The 27,893-nt window shown below is 38.3% G+C and overlaps 1 protein-coding gene across 25 annotated transcripts in view; it reads right to left on the bottom strand.

Annotated features, from left to right (window-relative positions):
• The window catches only part of EPB41L3 (erythrocyte membrane protein band 4.1 like 3), a 146,084-nt gene that overhangs the window by 22,783 nt on the left and 95,408 nt on the right, over positions 1 to 27,893 (bottom strand). For 10 of the 25 annotated variants that reach the window (XM_036905885.2, XM_036905886.2, XM_036905896.2 and 7 more), the window contains 10 exons: positions 24,763 to 24,867; positions 23,534 to 23,576; positions 19,769 to 19,844; positions 17,499 to 17,717; positions 17,044 to 17,131; positions 12,133 to 12,285; positions 7,978 to 8,075; positions 7,117 to 7,292; positions 3,828 to 4,048; positions 14 to 577 (listed from right to left, as the gene is read on the bottom strand). In XM_036905885.2, coding sequence (XP_036761780.2) covers positions 14 to 577; positions 3,828 to 4,048; positions 7,117 to 7,292; positions 7,978 to 8,075; positions 12,133 to 12,285; positions 17,044 to 17,131; positions 17,499 to 17,717; positions 19,769 to 19,844; positions 23,534 to 23,576; positions 24,763 to 24,867 — 1,743 coding nt within the window. The remainder of the gene's footprint in view (positions 1 to 13; positions 578 to 3,827; positions 4,049 to 7,116; positions 7,293 to 7,977; positions 8,076 to 12,132; positions 12,286 to 17,043; positions 17,132 to 17,498; positions 17,718 to 19,768; positions 19,845 to 23,533; positions 23,577 to 24,762; positions 24,868 to 27,893) is intronic. The other 15 variants (XM_036905890.2, XM_036905891.2, XM_036905902.2 and 12 more) reach the window with 3 other exon arrangements.

Below are 27,893 nucleotides of genomic sequence, written 5' to 3'. Positions count from 1 at the left end.
CCGAGGTACACACCTCTTCCTCTGAACTGTCACTCGGGTCATTGTCTAGTGAGGCACTCAAGGAGGCCGCCTTGGGCTCCAGGTAGCAGAGGCACAGAGCCAGAGGGAAGGAGAGAGTGAGGGCATATGGCACTGAGAAGGAGGCGGAGAGCAGAAAGAAAAAGATGAAGAGGAAACAGGGCACGAGCGAGGGTGAGCGAATTGGGAGGTAATGCTGCAAGCTCTGGGGGAGGAGGCTGGTTTCCGATAGGCTGGGGAAAGAGAGGTACCCATCATCATCTAGAAGAGAAGGGAATGACTCAGGGAGCTGCAAGGAGAAGGAAAACAGGGTTGTCCCTTTGCCAGTTGGCTGTTTGTAGCTAAATGCCACATCTTGGTCCCCCAGGAAGGGCTTTCCTTTGCCATCTGAGTCCAGTGTGGACTCCCCACGCAAGTGCCCAGTGCCTTTGGATGGCTCAACACCCAGAGGGTGGTGGTCATTCTCCTTACACCTCCTACGGAGCTCTGTGGGCAATGCAGGGGGACAATGGGCTGATGGGGGTGATGGGGGACATGAGTCAGTGCCAAGTCCGGGTGACTGATGTGAAAGAGACAGAGAGAGACAGAAAGCAGCAAACAGAGGTGCAAAGGAACAAAAAGAAAACTGCAATTAGTTAATTTTCTTATGGGTATCAATATAAAATTGTAAAACAAGAATTTTAGCACTAGGGCTGTTCATGTATTTCAAGTATTCAAGCTGCATGCCAACACTATGAAGGGCTGCCATTTCCCCCTTAGACCATCACAGAGAATGCGGGCTTTGTAAGTCAGAACAGAAACTATTTGGTGAGCGATCTCAGTCTACATGTTTCACATGACCCAAAAATTGTGTTTAGAACAACAACTCTAGGAAGTTTTAGGGCTTGGAGAACAAATGCAATTCTCTGATAACTTACAGTCAAGACTTTCAATAACTTCTCCTGATCTCCAGGTAACAGATCTGTTGCTATATAGTTCAGTTGGATTAAAAAGTGAAAACAAATCCAAATTGTCATTATTAAAAAAAAAAAACCTCTCACATGACCTTTCCTTGCTTGGTCAATTACATCCAAGCAGCGGGGTTTCTAAATTAGGGAGTTTCTGGCCCCACTCCTAGCTAATCGATCAGTGGTTCTGATTAAGGAATTCAACAATTAGCCTTTTAGGAACTTGGACTTTGGACAGAGAATTGAAGTTTCTTTGAAAACTCTTGTTTTGGCTCCTTTATCCAAGCTGTAAACAGAATTTAAATTCAAGTGGTTTCGACAAGCTAACTAACAAAAATAATGCATTTTCTTGTAGTATGGCTTATAATCGTTCACTTAGTATTTGTGGTCCATAAACCATAGAAAGATAGGATTTCCCAGCTTCTGATTTTTCTTAGCAGGTAAACTGTGTGTTTAAGTCCCTTGGTCTGAGTCCTGAACAGAAAGAATACAGGCAGGCTTCCCCACAAAAGTGCTCCCTGGTGAGTTCAGGCTTATGCAGGGAAAGCAGCTCTTCACATTCTCTGGCCTTGGCAGTCTCAAGGACCACAGCCAGTTTCCTCTGCAGATGGTGGAGGGCTGCTGAGCAGGAGGGGAAGAAGGAAAGCGAGCAAAGCCCAGACAGGACCTGGGCACCGCACAGAAGCTGCTACAGCCCGGGGAGTTCAGGACAAGGTCACACGGAGCCTGGAGACAATTAGACATCCGCTGTGTTCTCTGTAACAGAGTGCATGTGCACGCCGACCAGTGTTTTGCCTACTGATCTGATGGCATGGAAATTACCCAGCCTGCTTTGTGGTGGTTATCCAGTCCTGACATGGTAAATATAGACATAGAGGGTAAGAAAATGCACAAATAAAATTATATCACGGGTATATGAGAATTTAGAAGTGTCTGTTTTTTTAGTATTAGACAAGTGTGTCTTTTCCCAGTACAAGTATATCATGTCCCAATGACACTAAACATTGTGTTTTAAACAAGACCCTGCACAAATCCCATTCAACTGAGAATACTGGAAAAGTTACAAGCTGACTTCTGCATGCACACAGTCATTCCCTCAGTGTCGGAAGGCTGTCAATCACCTGGAGTGACCATTAGCCTGGGACACATGCCTCTTCTCAAAGGCATCTAGGGCCCAGTCTTCTAAGAACTATTTCCAGTAATACATTTTCATTTTGGTTAAAAAATGAATACCCTCTATGTTACTTTTTGAAGGTGGAGAAGAATAAAATAAAGGTTTAATCTTCAATGCTACCTATTAAGGTGGTTTTTAAAAGATAGCTTTGTCCTGTGGGAAGTGAAGACAACGCCAGGTCTGGGCCACAGCCTTTCCAAACGCATCTGCGTCAAAGTGCTGGCTTCTCAGAGACTCAAACTATGATAGTCATGGTTTTCTTTGTCTTTTTATTTTCCCATGTCATAAATGTCAAAAGTAACAGCTTAGTACTATATTTTATATAAACAAACTGGTGGTCTTTTAAAATCAAAGTGAGATTACCTGAATCTGCTTTTAGAGCAAAGTGGAAGTCACATATACCCTTATCTGCCATGCAATAAATATGATCATATAGTTACACATCCCTGAGGATCATATGTTGGCATGGGTGATTTCAAGAACTCATGGAACACATTTGCTGTTCAGGTACATTATTGTTCATTCCTATTTAAAACCTACTTAAAACCTGCTTTGACTTAACTGAAAAAGAAGTGTAAAAACAAAATTCAGAACAAAGCACATTTTAATGGCAAAAGTGATCCAAATATCCTTGCTGTCATTTCCTATCCTGTTTTTATTTTTGTTTGGCACATAAATGATCTTATCCTAAAAGAAAATTATGTATTGGGTCACTTAGAATAGTCTCACATAACTATATTTGTTGATCTACCTGTGTAGATGCCACTGTTAAACTCTTGTCAAAAGAAGCACTTTCCTATAGAGCTCCAGGGGAGTCTCTACCACATAAATCTATATTTGAAGATCCCACATGCAAAATAACACTTTTGCATCAAATTTACATAAGTTTTAGCATAACCTGTAAATTCCCCAGCATTTTTATTCTATTTCCTTTCACTTTGTACATTCTAAAAGCCACTCTGTTTTCCCCATTATTATTATGCAGAAATCTCCCAAGGTGTTTTCTGACTTTTATTTTTCAGAAAACTTGCTCTACAGTACTGAATCACCAGAAATAAACATAATGTTAAAGAATAAATTGAATCTTGGGTGAAATGAAGTTACACAATTAAATGAATAAAACAGCTTGAAGAAATTGCTGCTAAATTCACTGTCTGCCTTCCCTTGCAACTTTCTGCATTAATAACCTTTTCAAAACACATCCACGCACTACCTTGATTAAATTGTAATCAGATGACGAAGAGAGGAAACACTGTATACGCAGGCTATGGTCACTCCATTCGTTGCAGTCAGAAGAATGGCAATACAACTACCATTACATCCACAAAAATATACAGTAGTTGGATAGGAGAATGGGGCCAGAAACAAAGAAAATAGCTTTCAGTTCTGAAATGTGTGCTCAAACAGAAAAGTGTACTAGGATACCAAATGTAGTTTTAAGAAACATAGACAGGACAGCTGTTGAAAGTCTTACATAGCACATCAGTTGTTAAAAATATTTTCAGAAAGTTAGGGAGGAATCTTTAGAGATGTGGACACAGGAAACACTTTAAAAACTGACAACATGTGACTAGTGCTGAAATAGGAGTTACCCTAAGTCTAAGCACATTTCTAGATCATACCCTCAGAACTGTTTGGTAGTTCTTAAAAGTGTGAGCAAGCTCTGGGAGGCAGCCTGGGAGATGTACCTTTCCCTCGGGCCGTGCCGCTGTGACAGGCGTGGCTTCCGCTGCCTTTTTCCGTCTGTCCTCGTCCTCGTCACGCTCCTCCTCGGCCTTTTTTTCCGGCGTCACGGTGGTGATCAAGTTGGTCTGAGAGATGCCCTTTGTTGTGGCGTACTGGCCAGTACCAACCTCTGCAGCAGACACAGAATCCTTCATGTATATTTCATGGTTTTCATTCACTGATGCTAAAAGCAAATACAATTGAAGAAATAAAGTCTGAAATAGTTATGTCAGAAGACAGAGATAAACACCCCCAGTTGTCCCATTACAGAAAAAAAAAAAAATACCCCGACCAAATACCAGGTTTTTCTTGAAAAGACACATCAGCATTGCAGCTCTTTCATCCAAACATTATCATGGGCTCTTCCTGCATCTTCTACAACACCGTTTTCAAATAATATAAATGCTCATCTCTGGAAGCCACCAAAATAATTTCCATCCATTCTCAGGCTCTCTGGTGAGGGTGAGCGTGAGGGCGGATGTGGTGGAAGGACTGAGCTGCCGCACAGCCTCTGACCCCGCAGAGTAACTGGCTGGGTGCCCGCACCAGGCGTAGTGGAAAGTCCCACAACTCCTGGCCGGCTTTGTAGTGAACAAGTGCTGTAGTACACTTGACTTTGAACATATCTTTGAAGTGCCATTCGCCAAGGAGCACCGAATTGGTTTATTATTGTTACTACTGTAATGGTTGAAAATCTATCCCTTCTACAACATAAAAGCTCCATGGGAAATAATGAAATTTAACCATCATGGGAGAGATTAGAAAATTCAGATGGCAACTCTGTTCAACTGAAATGAAGCAATGTTTTAACTCCTATTGCACTTTCAGCAGACTACCTTGGTATGCATGCATCCCTTCATCTCTAATCTTTTGTGAAAGCAAGAGGACCGATGCCGACCATTGCTAATGAAATTCATGCAAATGCGAAGCACACAGACATAAGCCATGTAGGACCACAGCCTTTCATCCCAGCTAAAATGTCTTAGTGAAAGAAATGCTTAGTTCAGTTAAATATTTAAAATTCAGTACTGGTTATTTTAGGTTTTAGATATATAAAATGTATTTCAACTTATATATAATGCTTTTTCAAATACACAGTAGCTTATATAAGTAAAATATAATCAGCTTTCATATTTTAGGAAGTTTAAAACATCAATGTAAGAAAATATTCTGAAATCCTTATATAATAGCTGAACTGTTTCACTAAAATATCTTCACTAAGATATTTCATGTCTCCTTACACTGAAGAAAAAGCTCATATGAGACATAGTTTCCAAATTGGCCCATTAGGCTGTTCTAAATCAGATGCAACCTGCAAAAAGCAGTTTTATGTTCCATTATGCAGCCACGGCACCTGGCTCAGCAGCACAGAAAACATACTAGAATTGGCAGGACCCCAAAGAGCGAGAGACAACACATACTAACATCAAGAGACAACACATACTAACATCGCTTTGGGGCAGGGAGGAAGAGACAGTATGATATTAGTACATTTATTTCACAAGTGTCTCTGTCTTCTCAGCAACCATCATCACACAAAATGTCACAAGGAAAACAATTTTAAAAAAGTGTTCCTTTAGGTACACATCTCTGAACAAAGTGGATGATATTTGTGGAAAATATGGTGTGATTCTATAAAAGTTCCTGACATATGAAATACACAACAGATTCTTTATAAAGAGTCTCTAAAGGAGAAAGAAGAGTAAACGTGACAGGGTAAAAAGAGATGCTCCACTGTTAACAGGGACTTTTTGGTATCTTAATTCTACTTGAAACAGTCCTAATAAAGATTTTATTCTAAAAGTTTGGCTCTAAGTGGGATATTCCAAAAACAGGAAACTACTGGAAGATATAGAATGGTAATTGATCCCAGGCCAGCTCACAAATGCCTATAAGGATAATCATCAATATAATCACCATTATATCTGTAACAAGAATGCTTTCACATATGTCTTATTCACTCTTTGTAATAACCCTGGTAGAGGTGGCCACAGACTCATTTTATGGATAATTACTAAAACTGAGACCTGGAAGTTTGAATCATTCGCCAACTGCCACACAGACAGCAGGCCATATGGCCTGGACTCTGTCTGGGATGAGGTATGCCAGGTAAGTAAGTGCTCTTTCTACTTCACTTGCAACATAAGCAATATAACCCTTATAATACAATTTTGACTTTGGTAAATGGTCAATAAAATATCCCATCAGGAAAACAGTCTCTTAAGTCAGGGGATTCAGGGAATGGTCACCTCCCCACCAGCAAGCTGGGGCAAGGGGAAACAGAAAGGAGCTTTGGGACTCTACGGTGAGTGGTGGCAGAAAGGGTAAGGAAGAAGGTGATCCTAGGCATGCAAATTTTTATTTACTTTTATGTTTTTGTTATTATTAAAATTGTACACACACTAGAAACTTCTCTTTTTATGTGCACAGGACAGGTCTTCTATGAAACACTAACCTCCAGGAGCTGTGAATTACAAGACAGACGCCTGGCCATGGTCAGTTCCTAAGTTAAATATTACTCCCTGCCATGTCTTGTAGCAGAAAGCACATCTGTCTGTAACTAAGGACAGCAATTCAAAATATTGTCACATAAAACAGAAGCCTGTTAAAAACTCACAATTAAGTCATTCCTTAAAATGTTATTTATGTGACTCTCTCCCTGTCTTACTTATAGATTTGATGTAACAGTAGAGCACATTTACATAGCAATGCTCTTCCTGCACATCTGGGATAGGAATTAATATTAACCAGGAGGATCTAACTCAAGAGCTTTTTGCTGAGGTATTTGAATGTCATCCTCTCTATCAGCTATTTATTCATTGGCTGATAAAAGTCACATTTTATTCATAGAAATTTCTTAGAAAGAGATCAATTTAACTTAGTTTTCCTTCTGAAACAAATTGTCTGAAAAAACCTGACAATCATTTAAGATCTGCCAGCAACAGAACCAAATTACTTGTAGAGTATATGATGATTAGATTTAGGAAATGCAGGGTGCTGGCTTATGAAATCTACACTTGTCATTCCCTAAGTACCATTCTTTTAATGTAATTTCATATAAACCCACCAATAATATATATTAAACTCACAAAGGCACTTTTTATAAAACTTGCCATTCAGCCGCAGACCAACGAGTGCTCTTCATTTCATACTATACAAGAGGATCTCTGTTAATAGAAAGCTCGTGACGGCTCCACCCTACTTCTGGTAGCCACTAATGATTATTGTTAAGGGCTCGGGAATGATGCCTACCTCCATCCAAGCTGCGAGACATGGTGTAACGTTTGCTGGACGAGCGTTCAAAGTAAGGGGCAGGACGGTCTATCAGTGCACTGGCTCTTCTTGTCTGGGCTTGTGTCCTGCCACTGTAACGAAACTTGGAGCCCAGGGTAAGGAATTTCTTTGGAGGCGCTTCTGGTAGCAACAGTCTGAAGATATTAAAGAAGAAATGCCAGAAAGACCATGAAGTCAAACATTAAGAATGCTATCTTTTTACTCTGTTGTGAAAGGTAAGGTACTTTGTGTGCTAAAGGTTTAACACACACATGAAATTAAATGAATGTGATTTTGTACGAGAAAAATCAATTCACACAGTGCATATCAACTAAGAAGTTCTGGAGAGGCTAAACAAAATGGGGGTTGGTGTGGACTTCATGAATTTTAACATCCATACAACTGGAGAGTCTGTGGTTCTATTAATTCCAAAGAGCAGTTAAACAGGTGATATTAGTGAAAGAAGGACAGTTATAATTTGTTATGCTGTAGACACAAATCTGATGGTCCAAATACTTTCTGTGAACAAAGGAGTCCAGGGTATCTAGAAATTACTGAAATAGTAAAGAATGGATTGGATACTTCAATTGAATATCCTATAAAATAATGAAAAGACAATAAAGATAATAAAGAATGGGGAAATGGGGGTTGATAAATATAGACAAGAAATTTCCTTCAAATTTCTTCAGAAGTTCTCTTAGGATTTATTGTCAAGAAACCTGGTGATTGAACTTAAACAGAAAGGATTATGCTTCCATGTTCGTCCAAACAACCTTTTCATGTAAGTGACTCTGATCATTCTAGGTCTGCCCCAAGGGAAACAAAATGATTATTACCTACCTAAAAAAGGTATGGTGTTCCACACATACTTTCCATAAACGTTTGGCAGCTCGATGGTTTGGCAGCTTAAACCCAATGGTGCTTTCAAATTGTTCAAACTAAATTAGGAAAACACATTGAAAAGTAAAGTCGTTTGGAATTATATATAACATAACAGCAAATGATTTACAAAATAATAACACCACCCACAATTTTTTCTTTACTCACCAAATCAATCACTATATGCAGAATTCATGTTATACAAATTTATTCATTAAAAAAAATCTCCTTATACCTATCTTGTTGAAATGCTGTAGGTATAATAACCACATTATGCACATAGCACATTTTTTAATGTACAAGTATGGGTTTTATGCTAACTAAATGCAGAAAAGGAAGATAACTGGGTTCCTTCCAGAGACCAATTTGTCTTGATCTCATTTTTAAGACTTAATTTCAAGGTTTCTTCATGACATCATGATTTCAACTCAAATATACAGAAATGAACACAACATTCAATTCTCAAGATGACATTTTTCTCCTGGTATCTGGTGAGGAAATATCCATATTTCCTAGGCACTTTATGACTCGGTATCAAGTATTTCTGATTTTATTTGTACAGTCCAGTATGGATTATCATGTTAAATGCTAGTATCTCTCAATATTACTTGTAAGCTTAGATATTGGGAGAACACATTTTTGTATTTTTCAGCATGGATAGTGCAGATGATAATCTATCAACCATTTGATTTTTCAAAGTGAAATAGCTCATTTCCTGGGTAATATAGTTTAATATTATTGCCATGGCTGAAAATCTTTTTTATTTTCTGTAGATGGTATGCATCAGGCCACCAGAGGGCAATCATTTTAAACAGTAAAGGTTCTCCAAAAGAGTACAAAACAACCAGACTACTGATAAAATCAATAGCAAAGAACCAAGGGGAGGGGTTCTGTGCATGGCACATGGGATATAATATACTTCTAGTTCTTGGGTGTTGATTAGGCCTAGGCAGAGGAGAGACTGGGAAATTTATCACAAGCTGCTCCAATGGCAATTGCCTTTCCCAATTTTACTCACTCTGAACATTCCTGTGCAGTGGCGGACCTAAATATCACCACTGTTCAACAGACCCAGTCAGTCAACAAGCCAGAGTACTGTGGATCTTGACTAACCCATTCTCCATTTATTTATCCTGTATCTAATATGACCACACACTATGCTAAGGCGAGGGGTTTTAAAGAAGTCAATTCGTCTTCTACTGCAAGAAGCCAGCAAGATTCTCTTTGTGTTATTCTTTGTCCAAGGATGATTGAGGCCCCTGCATTTTCTGAATGTTTATCTATCTCTCTATACTTTGTATCCATTTCTTTCAACCTCTGCAGACACTTTGTGCCACCAATAATTTCTTCTTGGCCTATAAATATGATTGTAAGAAAAGGGGGAACCACCAACTTTCTTTGAACTTGCTTCTGCCTGAACCAGAAGCCCCTCTTCCCTGCTAAATGTCACAGAGAGGGAGCTTTGGCTATTCCACTCCTTAAAAACTCAACTGCAATCTGGCAGGTGCTCCTAACCCCTCCTGAACTCTTCAGTGTCACAAGGTTCTGATTGTCAAGTCCGATGCACTTTTCTTAGTTTTCATCCTGAGTGCCTTCTAACATTTGGCCCTTCTGGTTAACCATGTGTTCTGAATCTCATATCATCATCATCCCTGACTGTTTTTATCCCTTCTTTTCTTTCTCTGGATGTTTTTTGGCTGTGGTGGTGGTTGTGTTTTTTTTTTTAATCTCCCTAAGTCCCTCTTCCACCTGCCCCTCCCTCAAAAAGTAGTGTTAGCCAGAGTTTTTGTTTTAGGATGTCTTTTATTCTTTAACTCCCCTTGTTCTCTGAGTAACTAATATTCTACACCTAAGCCCTTAAATAAAAGGTATACAGTTGGTGACTCAGTTCAAGTCCTATATTTCTTATGCAAGAAACACCCTGTGAATATATCTCTCAAAGAAATTTCAATATTTTTTTCTGAAATCCTCTCCCTTTCCCCCTCTTGTCTATTCCCATCATGTCCATTGATTTCACTCATGCAAACTGAAGACCTCTGGTTATCCTGGACTCCTTCCTCCTGCTATACTTTCCCATCCGGTCTCCAAGATCTACCAGTTCTGGCTCTGAAACCTCTCCCATTTGCTCTTTCCATTTTACTTCCACAGCCTCTGCCCTACTTTACATCTTTTCACATCCCATTGCTAAGTTGCTGAATTTCATTCCAAAATACTCATCTAGTATGTCACATCCCTATGTAAAACCTTCCATGGCTCACAACTGTCTCCTGATGCATTTCTCCAACCTTCCCTTCTGGCCCTTCACAACACTTTATCCATCCCATGTGTGTGGAATATTACTGCATGTGTATCAGGACATTGTAATTCTAAGCGCAAGAGTGTTTGTTTCCCTGCTAAACAGAAAGTCCCTTAAGGACAGGAACAAGGTCATATTGATCTTTCTGTTTCAATGCCCAATATGGTATCTGCCAATGAAAAGATGCTCACTTAAGAAATGTTTAATAAGTTAAATATATATTGGTTATAAGTTTAATAGTAGTCTTTAGGAAATATGAAAAAAATAATTTCAGGTATATACATGAAAAGCTTACAGATTATTTCAGTCTTCATATATATTTACATTAAACATGGTTGCTGGCTTTATAGTCTCATTTTAAAAAACTTTTTACATTGAGATATAATTGACATATAACATTATATTAGTTCCAGACATGATTTGTTGTCTGTATATATTGTAAAATGATCAACACAATAAGTCTAGTTAATATTCATTACCACACATAATTACATTTTTTCTTCTGCTGAGAACTCTTAAGATCTCTACTCTCTTAGCTGATGGTGCCTGCCGTCGAAGTCAAACGGTCTGAAGGGAAGGCGTGGAGCTGAATAAATGTACAACTCACTCTGAGAGGACACCCAGTCAAGCCGGAACGTAACATATAGCCTTTATTCTCCTCTTTTTATACACACTCAGAAGGGGCAAGTTAACCAGGGATCAAGAAACATGTGCTTGAGTGTTGACATACTTTTTTACAAAACAAGCAGACTCTGTCCTCAGGATAGAGTCTATCTCAGCACACTCAGACTCAACATCTAGGACTTGTTATTATTCTTAGCAAACTCCCTTATCCCTGACGGTTCTTTCACCCCAGTCTCTCAGCTGTCCTCTCTCAGTTCCCTTCAGGTTTCAGCAGTCCCCAAACACTTAGCAAATTTCAGATATAAAGTACAGTAACTACTGTAGCAATGCTGTACATTATAGCCCATGTAGTCTTATTTTTTAACTGCATTTTCCACCCGTGGAAGGCTGATTTTGAAGATAGGAGATAATTCTATATTGTGCCAGAAAATGTTCAGAGATGAATGAGCTGCAATTGTAGAGCTTTGATGCCTCCATTATATTAACCACAATAATTAGAAACTGGATGTATTTATTAGTTACCTATTAAGCAGATAATAGCAGATATTTATTACCTATTATGTACAAACCACTAAGGAGGATATAAGCTGATCATGGGTGCTTTTGCCAAAGGAGCAAGGATTGGTTAACAATTTTGATTCTTTCATTAGTTTCTCTGATTAAACATTTTAAAAGGCACAATATGTTAAGCTGTGAAACATTCACATAACTGATACTCAGTATCCCTTGTTTTGTTCTTCTTTGTACCTTGATGTGCATTTTTGTCTAAGCTATTCATTTGAGGGTGCCATCACATCAGAGTTAGATGACAAAAAGAGAGGGCGGGAAGACAGAATAACAGGACAGACAGGAAAAATCTATTTTTTCTTCACAAAGAGGTTCAGCAGCTAAGAGTTTCTTTTATACCATAGCATGAAACATAGAAAACATTATTCACAAATCTTGATTTTACATTAAAATATGTAAATATAAAACCCTTTCAATGTATGTAGTGGGAAAAAATTATGGCAAAACAACAAAGAAGAGAATATTTTATTTATGAGTGTTTATTGGACAAACCACAATAAATTCTCTTGGGCATTTAGACATAACTCACCATGTCAATGTGATGTTCAGAGCTTGAGAGCAGGTAATTAATTTTGTTTGCTATCTGGCACCTTTCTTCCCAAAGTACATGCAAATTTGTGTCCACTTACCTCTCCCGGCCGGATCTTAATGTAGAAGTTGTTCCGTTTGTATGAAATTTTTAGAACCTTGGGCCAGGCAAATCTGTTTATTCGCAGTCGGTCACGGTATATCAACAGACCACTTGCACAAACTCCTAACATAATTTCTACTCCTTCAGAATCCTGGAAAATATCATCAAGATACGACAGATCAGTCTTTCACTTACTTCCACTTACAGCTGGCTACAGTATTTAAGCCTCCATGGCAAAACCTCTAATTGACTACCCATAGTTCTAATTTAAATATGAAAAATACTGCAGCCATTTTTAAAACATTACCTTGAATAATAGCATTTTAATGAAGCTATTTATCAGTACGGAGATTTATTAGAGTACAATCTGCTCATCCAGGTATCTTAGACGTACGATGTAAATACTACATACAGAGAAGGCCAACAAGATGAAGGTGTGTTAATAACAATATAATAATAGCTACATTTCCCATTATTGAAGGCCAGGCACTACTCTAACCACTTTACGAATATTAACTCTTTTAATCTTCACTATGCTATTTTGAGATGGTTGCTACTGTTATTCCCATTTACAGATGAGGAAATGGCATGGAAAGATTAAATGTCTATCCCATTTGAATATGGGCAGCCTGGATCTAGAGGCATAAGTTTTAACTAACATGGATACTAACATAGAGGCCCTGTCCTTTTTCCTATGAATGCTTTGGGGTTTGTTTCTTTAAAAAGAGCTTCAATCTTTTCTATATACACTACTGTCAGAGTAAAATTTAAACATAAAATTGTTTTTAAAAGTATGAGTGTGTACTTCCCCAACACGCCCAGAACGTACACACACTGGCCAGTGGTCATGATACTTAACAATTTGGTTCACATACATAAGCATAGATACATTTATATATGTGTATGCTTTTTTTTTTTTTAACAACAGTGGGATCACGCTGTATTTGTGACTTGCTGGTGTTTCATCTTTAGGTTATTTCGTAGGGTTGCCTGATGGGAGGTCTCAGAGGATGTCAGAGATGCTTTACAAAGCTCAGGAGACAAACTGTGTATGCTCTATGACCCCTAAATGTTGCGTTTGGATGAAATCAGGGTAAAGTGAACATCAGTGGCCTTGGGGGGTAAGAACAGAGGACAGAGGCAAGACCGTGTGTGTGGCACCGTCTCTACCCCCTCATCTCACTGGCTGTTGAAAGCAGGGGGCACACAGGGGAAAAGCAGAAGTCTTCTGTCACATTAATTGGCAGGGCTGTCCCGGCTTTGAGTCACTCTGAGCACCAGCAGAGAGGGGAGGGGCAAAGGGAAAAGTCCAGATAGGAGATTCTGGCTCATCTCCATCATTGGCATTTGCTGCCCATGTCCTGCCAGTGCATGGCACACAATGAACATCTCCGAAATAAAAAAATATATTTTTGTTGCATCTCTGGGAAAAGTAAATTTACAAATACAATCTAATTGGTTTAAAAATGAAACATTTTTACCTTGGAAACATATCATTCCATTAGACAGGAAATTATGGAAGTGGAAATACTTGGTGGCGGGATATTACAACATGATAAGATTTGAGGAGAACTCACAGACCAGCAACTGCCTACCATTTATCCAGGGCTTCCATTTGAAAGAGCAGTTTAAAGAGCTGTGAACTGAGGCTGACAAGGAGTTGGCCTTATTGATTCTTTAGAACTCACAGGATTGCGCCGAGGTGACCACCTCATGTCATGAGCAGAAATGCAGGCACGAGGGAGGACCATTGGGATAACTGCTCTTTAATGCACTTTCTTTTTGAGAAATACACAGCATAAGATTAGGAAGCATGCCTCTGACCTACAGAGGAAAAGGGCAGTAAGCCCCTTTTCATTATTATTATCTATTTTAAAATCACCCATTAGTGTCCTTGAATCATAAGAAAACAGAATGCCTTCATGGGGAAGATCAGGAAGGCCCCTGGATGCCACTTTTCCTTATCCCCTCCAGCACACAGTTCTCTGTCCGCACATCATTCTGGTACCGCTGCACACCACAAGCAAGCAGTGCTGCATAATTCTCCTCCTCCTCTGACCCGAGACTGTAAGCAGGCTGAGAGCAGGAGCTCGGTTTCACTTTTGTAACCATGGGGCCCCCACGTAATGCCTACCTGCGCCTTCTAGCAGGTATTAAGTCATTACATGTTGAAAGACAAATGAAGAAAGAAAATGTTAGGAATAAGTGGGGCTTTAAGTTGGATGCATGTTTCCATTTCATTAATCCATAACAACAAAACAATAATACTTTTGACATCAAGTTTTATGCATTGCCTGCAGTATGAATAAATCTTTTGTATGGAAAGCTGTAATAGCAGTCTTTCTTGGGGATAGGTGTGTTTCCCTAACAATAAATATACTTAATGCCCCTTTAGCAGGGAGCAGTGTCAATCCATCATAATTAAAATACACAAGCGTGTTGTTCTCTTCTTGTAAACTTTGTTCCTGTTCAGACTTTGCCATCTTCTATCACTTGGTCTGTGGGAGATCCAACATGGGTTCATTTCTACATTTCAGAAATGTATATGAAAGAAATGACTCTCACAGAGCCTATTCAGACTGAGATGAAATGACGAAGAAGCAGAGACAGTTTCCCTATGGAAAAACATTTAAAATGTCCAAAACAGGGTATTTACCCATCGAATATGGGTATGTTGTGTTCTTTACACAGAGCTGTGGAGTCCAAGATAACGATTCAGAATTTTGAAACAGATCCTAAAGCTCAGGGCCTTTCATTACCATCAACAGAAGAGAAGCATCTCACTTATAACCGGAAATTAGCTCTAATTTAATTCAGTAAATTTCCTTCTTGAAGTGATGGAGTATAGCTGCCTGAGAAAATGGAGCCCATAACTGAGTCATTTGTTATACTTAATATTCAGATGAAATCCTATAACAGGCTACATATGCCTTTCCTTAATTCTCTTTCTTTTTCAACTGACATAATTTCAAGTCATATTATTGAATGGAAAACCAGCGATTTCAATTCAGTAGCTATATAGTGATGTGAAGTGATTTTATTTTTACTGGTAGGAACACTGATAAATCCTGAGTTGCACTTCCCCAAATGTGTGCCCTCATCTTTCATTTATTTATTTTTCCTGGGCAGTAAGTGAATCATCGTGTGTAATGTAACTCGAAAACAGCTTTTGATTCACTTAAATTTCCAGGCTATCTTCATTTCCTTCTTGTTTCCTTATCTTTTAGCCATCTAGGGAAAAACTCTAAGAACAATCTCAGAGTGTGTCCTTATTTTATTTTTAACACCTCATCCTATCTTATTACCTGGCATAAAATTTAAAACACATTGTCATCTGAGTGAAAAGTAAGTAAAAAACTATAATAATGAGTAATAAATACAGCTGCACCTGCTGTGGGCACTACACACAAACGTGGAAGAGCCTGGCACTCGCTGTTCAGCACCTCCCTAGCCGAAGCCCCAGCTCCCTCTCGGAGATGTTGCTAGTGTTCAGGCCTTGGAAGGGCCCTCCCTGCATGATGCACAAAATGACCCACAGACATAACCAATTAAACCTACATTTGTTTGATTGATGGCTCTATTTTCTTGTCCAAATTCTCTGTGGATGAGTCTGCTCCCCACGTGCCCACCAGGGAGCAGCCCGGCTTGCAGTATCAACAGAACCTATAGGTCACAGACTCCCTTCCACGGGTCCTTAGGATTGTTGAAATATTTGCTAGAACAGAGCCAGCTGACACTCTCTTCATTTCCTGGACCCAAACTTGACTGTGTAAGATACTCACTTGCCTGGAAACCTATTAACTGCATGTTATTGTGAGTCACAGACTGTGAAATTGGTGACCACTCTGTCTATCAAAAGTAAAGACACGTCCTTATACAGGAGTGATGTTATCTTGTTTGCCCAAATCAGCAGAAACTGCCCCTGAACTTCAAACACTGATAATGCTGCTCAAGTATCAGAAGCCATCCCTCAGATCCTAACAAATTTCATAGGTTTTAATCATAAGAGCTTTTAGACAAGCTCACCTGCACTTCTGCAGTACTATTATTCATGACTGTTTACATAATAGAGCAGTAGCTTACACACTCATTCTCTCACTGCTGAACAATACCGAGATTCTGGAAAAAGTACAACACGGAGTAAAATCTGCTCTTTGCAACTCACCACCTTAACTTTCCTTCTGACCGATTCCAATTTCTTTCTTCCCAAGACTGTAGGCAAGATACAGCTTCCACATTTCACCAATCACCCGTCAACTAGGCAATCTTTAGCTTAGGTGGTTACTTTCAGTTAAGTTCAAAATGACAATCTTATTTCTGATTATTTGTCAGAGTTCCTATGCTTTAGAGAGAGAGTTATTTAAATTTATTCTGAATTTCCTCAGTGCTGAGTAGGCATCCTGAACTGGGGCATAAAGAATACTGGGCACACAACAGATACGACAATTGGGTCTTGGCAATAGGCCAAGTTTAGACAGGCAGACAGGCAGGAAGGAACAGGACAGTCCAAGGATGGGCATATTTAGGGGAAAGGCAGATACAGTCTGGCAGAAGCAGAGGGCACATGTGTGTACAAACTGGCAGATACAGTGGTGATAGGGAAGGTGGATGAAATAGCTTATGTGTAGATTAATGTCCAATTCAATCCACAGGCAATCAGAGGCTTTGCCTACTTGTGGGCTTTCAGGAGGCTGGGGCCATGAGCAATGTGAGCTTGAGCCATGTAGAGCAAACCCGTCAGCAAAACACCAGAGAGCTAATCAGTGAACTGGTTTTAAAGGCAAACACAGATTTGATACCCAGAGTTTTCCTTTATACTAACTAAAGTAAAAAATGACCAGCTTAAGAGCAATACCAATACTCAATTACATAAAATTAAAAGCAAGTTTGGGGTTTAAAAAATTCATACCTTGGCATGATGTAAATCTACCCCATACATGGAAAGTTTTTTGGCATTTTCCAAGAAATGCATCTCTGCTTCTGCTGGCGTCATTCCTCTGATAAGCAAAAGAGAAAATGTTACATTGCTGCTTTTTGTTTACCTGGCAGGGCTATAATATTTCCTCATTAGCTCCCCTGTCCTAACAAGTAAGCCGCCACAGAGGCACCACTAGATCAGTGTTCTGAGGTGCGTAGTGGTGGGCAGAATAATAAGAAAAATGGCTTGTAAAGAAAACATGGAAAATAGGTGTCCTGAGTGAGGGTGTAACTACCCCAGAATCATACCAAGTACAGAATCTCACTGCTGATGTCCTGCCCCTAACACTCTGACATCAGTCCTGGGAGAAGCATGTAGAGGAAGTGACGCTCACCACCCAGAAACAACTTAAATGGGCTGCTCTCAGGGTTTCAGTCGTCACTAACCTGTGGCTCTTGTGCAGCTCAATGACTTTATCTTCCAGTTCTTTCGTGTGGTTTGGTGCGAAGCGGAACTCGCTAATGTAATCATTCCCACATTCGTCCGGGTCATAGTCTCCAAGCTCTGACTGGACAGTGTAGGAGCCCAAGAGGGCGAGTGTGACAAAGGAGCAGGGCAGCCTTCCAGACACGATGTCATCTCGCAATTGTAAGCAGAGGTAGTACCTTCCAGGAGACACAGGACAAAGCAAAAGGCAACATGAGGACACGTGAACAGGAACCCACTCGGTACAAACTGCGCCATAAGCAATTTCTCGCTGATGAATAATCTCATTATGACAAATGTTCTGGAAACTATATTTTGATCTAGATATAAGGGGGAAATTCTTGGTGACAAAATACAGTATTTAAACATATCTGGAGGCAAGTCAAAGTTCACAATGAAATGGATTTATTAATAAAGCATATAGTAAAAAAGACCTAGAGACTTATTCCTCTAACATCTTTTAAAATAACATTTAAAGCCAAATTAATAGTCCCAATGCACCCCTTGGAGTCTCTGGTTGGGAGAATTATAATATAAGAACAGTGCTCTTAAATATAATTACTAGTCCCAACTAGACTTAAGGAAGTCTTCTTGGTCTCTGGATGAAAGGTGCTGCCACATGACCAAGACAAATGTAAGGTAACCCAACAGCTATGCCATCAGACTCTGCTCTCCATTTCTTGCATTCCTGAGGAGACAGTCTCTTTATAATAGGACTAATTTCTCCTGCTTCAAGTTCTCATTTCTGCAATTCAAATAGCTTCCTAGAATCCAACTGATACGAAGATTAGCTTTGAAAAAGAATTACTACCTTAAAGATCTGAGAATCTCGTCACTATAAGTAAATAATTTTACATTGGTGGAAAACATTTTCCATACAAATTTCCAAGATATCATGCAAATAACTCCATTAATAGCTGATTTATCTTCCCTGTTATTTTGCTTTAATATTTACAGATATAATACTAATTGCGAGAATCCAAGGTAAGTGTTAACATTCATGGATTTTAAAAATACCCCTCACGACCCAGCAAATGGGTATATTAATAAAATACATCTTATGCCTTTCATGTAAGAAGTGAGCTGTTATTAATCTTTTGAAGCTGAGGGCTATGATAAAATCTTAAGGTTTCCTTTAAATATAATTTTCAACTAATGATAAAACTATAAACTCCTATACATCACATAGGCTCTACAAACATTACAGACAGACAGGAAAGAACCATGCACTAAATTTCAAATCCAGGTACAAAGAGGTTCTATAACCATAAATGAGCCACAATTAAGTAGTTCCTCAATATTACTGAAACATATCTTTAAATAAGAAATTATACTTTTCTTTGATTTAATGCAAATATTGAAAAAAATCTTCTGGAACTAGTTTTTATCCTTCTCCTAATATTGATGAAATTATTTTTAATCATAGCAAGTGACTGAAGCTTTCTGAGTAATTTTCCTTTTCTGAAAAGCCCTCCACGAAGGATGTGAGGATTACACAGAAAATTCAGCACATACCACACAATATTGCTCTGGCTATAAACTTACTACCAAACCGACAGAGTGTTGAGGGTTCCAAAGTGGAACCGCAGAAGCCTAGAAAGATACCCGGCAAGTCTGGGATAACTTCCTAAAGGGATCCCTTCCACATTTGAAGCTCAATCATCATGCCAGGACATTTTTATGTTAGATTCCTTTCTTAATGCCTTCTTGCCTGAAAACAAATTAATCATTTTCCTTGTATACACAGTGCATGGGAAGTAAAATTTTAAAGTATGTGTTTATGTGTATGTGTATCTATGTGTATGTATGTATATGTGATTCTTTAAGAACAGCTGTCATGTATCAGCTGGGTTATATGAAAGGCATAAGCATCCAAGGTTTTACTCTAAGTTTTAAAGCAGGAGGGCTAGGAATTGCTGCTTTATCATGAAAGGCTAAATCCTTTCCAGTTTGGCTGTGGTGGGTGGATGGCAGTATTTAAATTCCTCATGTTTTCCCCCCAGGGTCAGGCAGAGGGAAATATCCACTTAGCACCCAAGATTCAACTGTGAACAGATAGGATCTGGTGAAATCTCCGCATCAGATTTGCTCTCTGTCAGCTGCCTGTTGTTTGCCATTTCAGCATGGATGACTGTAAGGTTACCAGTGAGCATACTCTTCTCCAGAGCATTTAAGAGAGGTTACAGCTCTCCCAATATATCTGCCTTTTTCATAGCCAACTTTCAAATACCTGGTGATATCCTCAGATAGCTGCGCAGGGTCTGGCGGGTAAAATTTCACATTAAATGAAAAGTGCCAAGCGCCACCTGCAGAGATGAGAGGGAAAATTAGAATAAAACCTTAGAAAATCCCTTTATACTTACAATGCTAATTGGTAGCCAGAACTGCCTTAACTCCAAGTACTAGCACCTAGGCAACTTTTGATCATTAATGGAAAACAGAGAAGTGTCTGTTAAATGAAACCCACAGATTAAGTCAGAAAGTTCATCTAGTTTCTAATCTTCTCCTGAATCAAATCCATTATTGGTGCTTCTAACCAGCAAGGAACTTGACTAAACTTCTTCCCTTTCTCAGGAAGGAAGGTAAGCTTTTGGAAGAGGGAGAAAAAAGCGAACAATACAGATAATCCTCAATCAGACAAATCTGGAATTGGCTGGATCTATTGCTATGAAGTCTGGATAGCTCACATACCAACATTACAGACATAATCCCATTTCCTTTGTCCTTTCTGCTTTGTTATTACAGGTCAAATACCATGATAACACATGGCAAGGGACTGTTCAAGATACTTTCATTTTATGGGAAAGGTTTGTTGTAGTGAATATTTAAGAAGTGAGCTGCTCCATGGGCTGCTGAAAAATCTTCTTACTCAGGGAAATTTTTGATTATAGAGATACTTGCATGTCCTTTGCATTACGAAATTCCAGCCTTGACACTTGAATGTATTTACTCTACATTACCAAACACCTCCTTCTTAGCCAGGCCTGGACTGATCCTCTTCACACATTGCTGTTCTGTATCCTGTGGTAACTACATATGGTGTCTCTAGCATCAAATAAAGTCAGTGAGATGTCAGCTCACAGGCCCTAACTCTATGTATTGTCCACACGTGCACTCGAAACATTATTAAGCCTTACTAAGCTCTTTCTTGTATTAACACTATCTCTAATTGTATATAGTTGATTTTAAACATGAAAAAAAAACACCTTTGCTTCCTTTCCACTTCTTTTCTATTTATTCCCTTTCTCTCTGTGATTGCTCCTTGAACTTATATACATTGCGGTCCTTTCTTACAGCCTTTCAACGTATCAGTTCATTTATGTCTGGGTATTCTTCACGGGCACACTGCTTACATCTGTTCCTTTAACCTACTAACCAAGCTAAAGGTGGCACAGTGCGGACCCCGCCTGTATTCTGAATGTGCTACTAAAAGATCCCCCTCTGGCCCCCTACAGGGAGTCTTTCATCTGCACCAGGAGAGGAGCCATGGTCTGCCTTTCACCGTGATTCTGTGAGCCCACACTCCAGCACTTAGGTTTCAAGTACTCTCCTAAGACTTCTCAACACTCTCTTCTCACCCTTAAATGACTTCTGGAAACTACATTTTCTTCGTGAGCCCTTCCCAAACATTCAGAAGAGAGAGACAATACCGTATGTACTTCTAGAAACTTTCTTTGCGCTATTTTCTTGCATAGGTGACAAATACTTAGCTGCATAGGTTATCTGTATTTGTTACAAATGGCATAGGTCCTTTTATTGTTTCTAGTTTATTCCTGACACTACCATTCATATCACACTATAAGTGTCACATGGTGGGGACACTACTCTCGGCTTCTTATAAAGGAGTTGGCATAGGACCAGGTATTTTTGGGTGCTGAGTACTATTTCTAAGCTACTCAGAAAAATATTACTGAAACATTGGCTATAAGAATTATAAGCCATATTATACCCGTCAATCAAATTTATTTCTAGTGATTATTTTACTCACTGTTCTCAAAAAAGTCCTGCTATTCTAAAAACACTCTGAAATGTTTGTGCTTTTCTATTGATTCCTATTCACTTTCTGCTAAAATGGATCCCTTCAACGCTTGCCAAGAGTGAGTGCTGGCTTTCCCCCAAGCAAGTGGAATGAAAACTAATGAACTGGTTATGGGAAATGAATTTATTGCTCTTTTGTAATTCTTATCCACTTCAAAGTATGCTTCGAATCTAATGAACAGTTTAGCAATGTAATTAAACAATCTCACAATAAATTCAGGACACAGCTTTAAGTTGGAAATTAAGAAGTAATACAATTGTAAGAAAGACAGTTCATTGCAAAAAATCTTTCCAAGAAAATGAGTTTCAAGCTATAGTGGCTTAAGAAGCATCGAGGCGCTTTGCAAAAAATGCCAATTCCTAGGATCCACTCAAACATTTTTATTTCAGATATTTGGAATATGGCCTAGGAACCTAGCGGTTCTAATATAGCTGGGCTTGCAGATCACACTTTGAAAATCATGAATCATAAGGAATCTACTTTCCTAAGGTTAAAAGTCTAACTATAAGGTTTTGCAGACATTCCCATTTTTGAAACAGTGGGAAGTTTAAGGAGACTATAAGCTACACCTCAATCAAGAAAAAAAAAATCCAGAGAGATGAGACATAAAACTTAAAATTAATGAGAGGCAGATTAAAGCTCAAATACACATCACCACAAAGAATTTGGTAGAAACAAATCAAATGGGAGGATATTACACAGTGAATGTGCTTCAGAGCCTGTATCTGCTCAGATGATGGTCCTGGATAGAAACAGGAAATGAAACAGTTTGGAATTATACAGATTATCCACGTTTATGGTAAAAGCAAGAGCTACAGAAAGGGATTAAAAATAAAAATTAAAAAATTTCTCCTTCTCAACCCCTTATAGTGTAGTAAAACTTCTGGAGGTATTTGCTATTAATATCTTTTGTGCTCTTCCAAAATTTTACATGCACCAATATATGTGTAACTTTTAAAAAATAAATGTGACTTGTTTGTCTCACTGATGAAAACCAAGACTGTACTGTACCTTTCACTCTAACAGCTGTCTAGTGTTTCAAGGTATGGCTATCCCATGATGGCTTTAAACAGTTCTTTATAAGTAGATATTTAAATTGCTTCTAGTTTTCTGCTATTGCAAATATTATAATAAATTTCCATATATGTACACTATGCACATTTTCCTCTTATATACATATGCTGGATAAATTTCTACAAGTAAAATTAGGGATTGAATAATAAGCACATTTTAAGTTTTAATAAATACTGACAAAGTGTTCTCTTCAGGGCTATAGCAATTAATACTTTTATCAATTGTGCACATAGTTGCCAGTGTTGTGTATTATAAAACTTTGAAAGTCTTTGCTAATCTGAATAGGTAAAAAATGATGTTGCGTTTTAACTTACATTTAATTGTTAAATGATGTAGCAATCTGGTTAATACTTATTAGCTGCTTGTACTTCAATTTTGTGAGTTGCTCATGCAAGTGTTTTATCTATTAGGAAATAAGGGTTTCTTCACTTACCTTGCAGGGACTAAGAAAAAGCGTTACCACCAGAGAGGAAACTTCAATCTGACTTGTAATTCCATTTCTGAACTATTAAATCACTGTTACTTTTAGTTTGACTTTTATACTTTGTGGCAGTTGGGCTTAATAAAATATTAAAAATTAAGTTTGGAACTTTTAAATGGTTAACTGCCAACTGGAGCATCACTTGATTAAATCATATTTCACATTCTTTGTGCAAGCAGGGGAAGAGGCCAAAAGTCATGGTCATTTTGTTCATGAGTTAAGATTATTAAAAGTGAGTCTCTGAGCTACACCAACCTGTCAAAGATGAAGTTTGAGATCTTACTCTGTCTTTCACAAAATTAAATTCACACTAGCCATGTAGGTATGGGGGCTACTAATTCAGACAACTGCTCTCTGAGAAATCTTCAGATTTTCACATAAAATAATCCAAAAGAACTTACTTCGAATCTGTTTTTTTATTTCCTTAGCAGGGTCCAACCAATTCTGAAAAGGAAATGACAGTTTGAATTTGAACCAGAGAAGAACAAAAATAACACTGATCAGGTAGAGACACACGCTAAATAAATGTGAGACTGAGTGGTCCCTGGACAGCCCTCCAGGCTAGGTCCTTCCCCCTTGCCTGGTGCCCCTTTGCTAGGTTCTCCAATGGCCCAGCCACTGGCCTGAGGAAATGTGTGTGTGCACACAGTTCATGCTTGACAAAATTCTTTTCTTTTACAACCACTGTCTTCAAGGATGCAAGTCAGCACAGGAACAGAGGAGAACAAATGGTGAATTCTATGTTCAAAGAAGTTACTAGAATAAATTAAAATACATGCAATTTGACACAGATGTCCTAGCCATTTGGCCCCACATAGTGACATCTGTGGGTATAGATTCGTAGGCACCTACTTAAGAAAATTTTTCTAACACATAAACACTTGCTTGAGATTTTTTTCCTCAACAGAAAACCCACACATATAATACTGAAATTAGACACTGTCCAGTCAATTCAATAGGTGTTAAGTATGAGTCACTGCACATTAAAACAAGTAACGTTTATGAGGAAAATTTCTGCAACTCAGCTTCCGGCACCAATATAACGGAAACAATTTCCTCTTCCTTATTTTTCAGGTAGGTGTGGGAATTAGTGAGGTCAAGCCCTGAGTAGACTGCATTATATTCAGGTGTAAGAGTCCACAGAGGTATTATATTAAACATTAAATACCTACTGAATACACTACACAGGTGTCAGGTCAGCAAACATTCCTTCTCAGATTCTGATTTGGTAAGAACATGAAAAAGCATAGTAACATGAATTAAGAACCAGACAGCAATCAGTGAACATATTTTCTGTATAAGTATCCAGTATTTGCTTTTCATTGGCTCAAATCCACTAAAACGTATCATTTAAATGAAGCACCATATAAAATGCTTCCCTGGAAACATAAATGACTCCGTGAAAAACAGAACCACTAACTAAGTGCTTCCAGAATATTCAAGATTAAAGGAAGTTGTTAATAATATCTTTCATGAAGAAATAAGGTAACAGCATTTAGGGACTCAAAATAGTAAATGTGGGATCATGAGGGGAGGTTGGAGAAATGATTTCCCAATTCAGTTTTCATTCACTTTCTTACAGTAACAGCAGCTCAAGACATAATATTTTCTACTGCTTTTAGTCACTCACCTTCTGGTTTTCAGCATCTCGATACGTAAGCCCAAAGTAGTCTTTTTCTAGCAAGTTCAGATGTTCACATACTTTATCAAACAGTACTTGGCCTCTGGAGCGTTTCTGTGGAAAACAAAACAGGAAAATGGTTCAACACACTCAAAAAGGTTTTCTCAATTGCCATAAATAAAAATTAAAATTACTACTTCCTATAACATTTAGTAGGCAGCAAGCAAGCGTGACCACTTCACATATCATCTTTAGTAAAAAAGCTCAATAAAGTGGCACTCACCCTACGAAAGTCCACTGTTACAAACAAATAAATAAAAAGAAAAAATTATTGGTATCACTGAGTAAGTCCAGGCAACTTGTAGATGATTTCTAAGCAGAAGTAGCTGGGGAAATGATGGAAGCCTCAAATATCTCATGAAATAAAAAAATACTGACAGTGAATGGGTATAAAGGACCAACAGAAGCCATGTTTCAGAACACCCTACCTCAATCCCCATGTCATCAGATAATTAACCTTATTCCTTGTCTTAGGCACACCTCCCCTAAGAACTTTCTGTTCCAGTCTTCACTTAGAAATTCTAGCTATGGATCACATTTGAAAGCCCATTAAATTAATTTCATTAATTTATCTTTGGTTTTTTGCCACAAATATTAATTTTGTATTACAGTATTCAAATGTTCTCTTAATTTCTTTTAGAGGAAAATTCTTCCTGTAAAACCTAACAAAAATGTTCTTTAAAGATTTTAGGTATCATATGTAAGTATAAGATAGATAGATATGCTATATTTTTTACCATAAAGCAGTGATTATGAGGAAGGAAAAAGGTAGTCATCTTGGGAAAAAAATAACTGTCAGCTTAATGTATTGTGTTAAACAGTATCATATTTTCATCTAATCCTTCAAAGGTCTTTCAATATGGCCTTGGAAGACTGAGATAATTAACTGGCAACAGTTAAGCTGAACTACTTTTTGTGAAGTACCAACATTTCATATCTAATATACTAAAGCATATTTGTCTTCAAGATTTAATGTAACAACAAGGAGAAATATGAAAACTGATAAACACTGTGCATGCCAAATTAAGTATTCAGAAGACCTGTGAAGTGGTATGTATTGCTGTGCATCTGTAATTATATTGGAAGTTAATTATTCAGTCCCCTCAAGCATGACTATTTAGGAAAAGAGATAAATTTATGACAGAAATGTAAAACTTGAATTCTAGCTAGCTAAATAATCAATTATATATTTGAAAAAGTTTAAAAATGTATGAAGATTAATTTTGTATATTAGCAAAACTACATAATAACATTGCTCAATGGATATGAACAAATGGTGTGACAATGGAATGCTGCTCATTGATTTAAATATTTTTATTTACAAATAATAGCATAAAGTTTCTGAGTAATGTTTAACAAGTTATAAAGTTTTCACAAAAAAACGGATTCTTCCAATGCATCCATCGGTATTATTTCCAGTACACTGATAAAACAGAGGTTCAGAGAAGTTAGACAAGAGAGGCAGTGTTCTGTAATGGTTATGAGCACAGTGGTGTTAGCAGATAAATGTGGGTCTGAATCTTCATTATGTCCCTTGCAGCTATGTGAACCTGTTTTTCCCTCTGTAAAATGGGTAGGATATCATCTACTTCTTTGGAATGGTTGACATTTAAGTAAAACAAAGAATTCAAACTTGGTTCAGTGGTGGCACGTATCAAACATTCCACAAACATTATCCATCATAGCCCAATGACTGACAAATGGCAGGAGGTGTAATGGAGACCTCCCCATGCATTTCTGTCCTGGAAGCCCACCTACAACTCATGGCGCCAACAAGCAGCTTTAGTATGCCTGCATATCAATGACCTGCTACTACTTAATTGCTTTAGCTAGACCACAGTATTTACACACACACACACACACACACACACACACCCCACACACAAAAACACATCTGTGTCTGGACAAGTACTTTGTCAATGAGTAAAAACAAAGCAAAAACAAATAAACTTTTCCTTACAAAGCCTCCTATATTCTGTGACCCAGCAGACCACAGCCAGCCCCTCAAAGGAGGAATTGTTCCTGCTGATGCCTCAGGCTGCCTTCAGCATTGTTTTAATTATCTATCTTCTGGCTGCTGTGTTCTTCCTTTCGCCTAACGGGTGGCATGGATTAGCTCAAGCACAGACCCTATACTAACTGCCTGTTCCGGTTTCTCACAATTTGATTTCTATTAATGACTCATAGCTTTCTCTTGAAGAGACCAGATCTATTCCTACTGAATATTTTAAACATATTTTGAACACTATATAGACAGTCTCTAAAACAACTGCACAGTGGTGCATTTTTCATACTAGAGCTTTATTTTTTTGAGTGGGGGTGGGGCTTTTAGAACCAAGATCAGTTGTCTACACTCTGTGATAGTTGGTTTTGTGTAAACAGTGAAATTTCTACCTGCTAAATGTCAGCACAGCCACCAGCTACCTGGTTGACACTGGAAAAGCTTTTTAAGATATTTGGCCTTCATTTTCTCATTCCTGAGTGAGGATGTAAGGCTCCGTGGAGCAAGGTGATCATGAGTTTGAGCCTATAACCAGGGCCCTTTTACTTCTGGCAAACATTTTCAATGATTCTAATGATTACAGCGCTCTTTCCCATGGGACCAGACGTGGCTTCAGGACGCTTCTGCCCACTGACGAGATGCTGCTGGTGGGCAGAGTTGGGGCAGGGCGCGGAGTTGAAACTATTTTCCCTGGATGGAATTCCCTCTGCAATCTCTCCCAATGCCCCCAAATTCTTGACTTTTTCCTAGCACAGTATTCAACTTTTCAAGCCAATTATTTCTTCTCACTGACAACTATGCAGGACTTTAGGTAATTTAGGTAATGACATCTAAAATATGACTAAAACTCAACAATCAGACTGAAACTTTTAGAGAACTTACATTAAAGATTTAGTTCCCAAAGACATGATGTTCACTAAGTGATCAAATATATGTACTTTACTGTCACTGGGTGTGTTTATGTATAGCCATATTGAATCAAGAATTGGGTAAAATAAAAAAATTGCCAGAAGTATTCTAAATTAATGGATAATTTAACAAACTAGAGAAGAATAACAGTTTGTAGTCTTACTTGCTT

Source organism: Manis pentadactyla, chromosome 6 (genome assembly GCF_030020395.1).
Source record: "Manis pentadactyla isolate mManPen7 chromosome 6, mManPen7.hap1, whole genome shotgun sequence".
NCBI lineage: Eukaryota > Metazoa > Chordata > Mammalia > Pholidota > Manidae > Manis > Manis pentadactyla.
The sequence above is the reverse complement of the archived record's forward strand: the minus strand, read 5'-3'. Positions and strand labels throughout refer to the sequence as shown.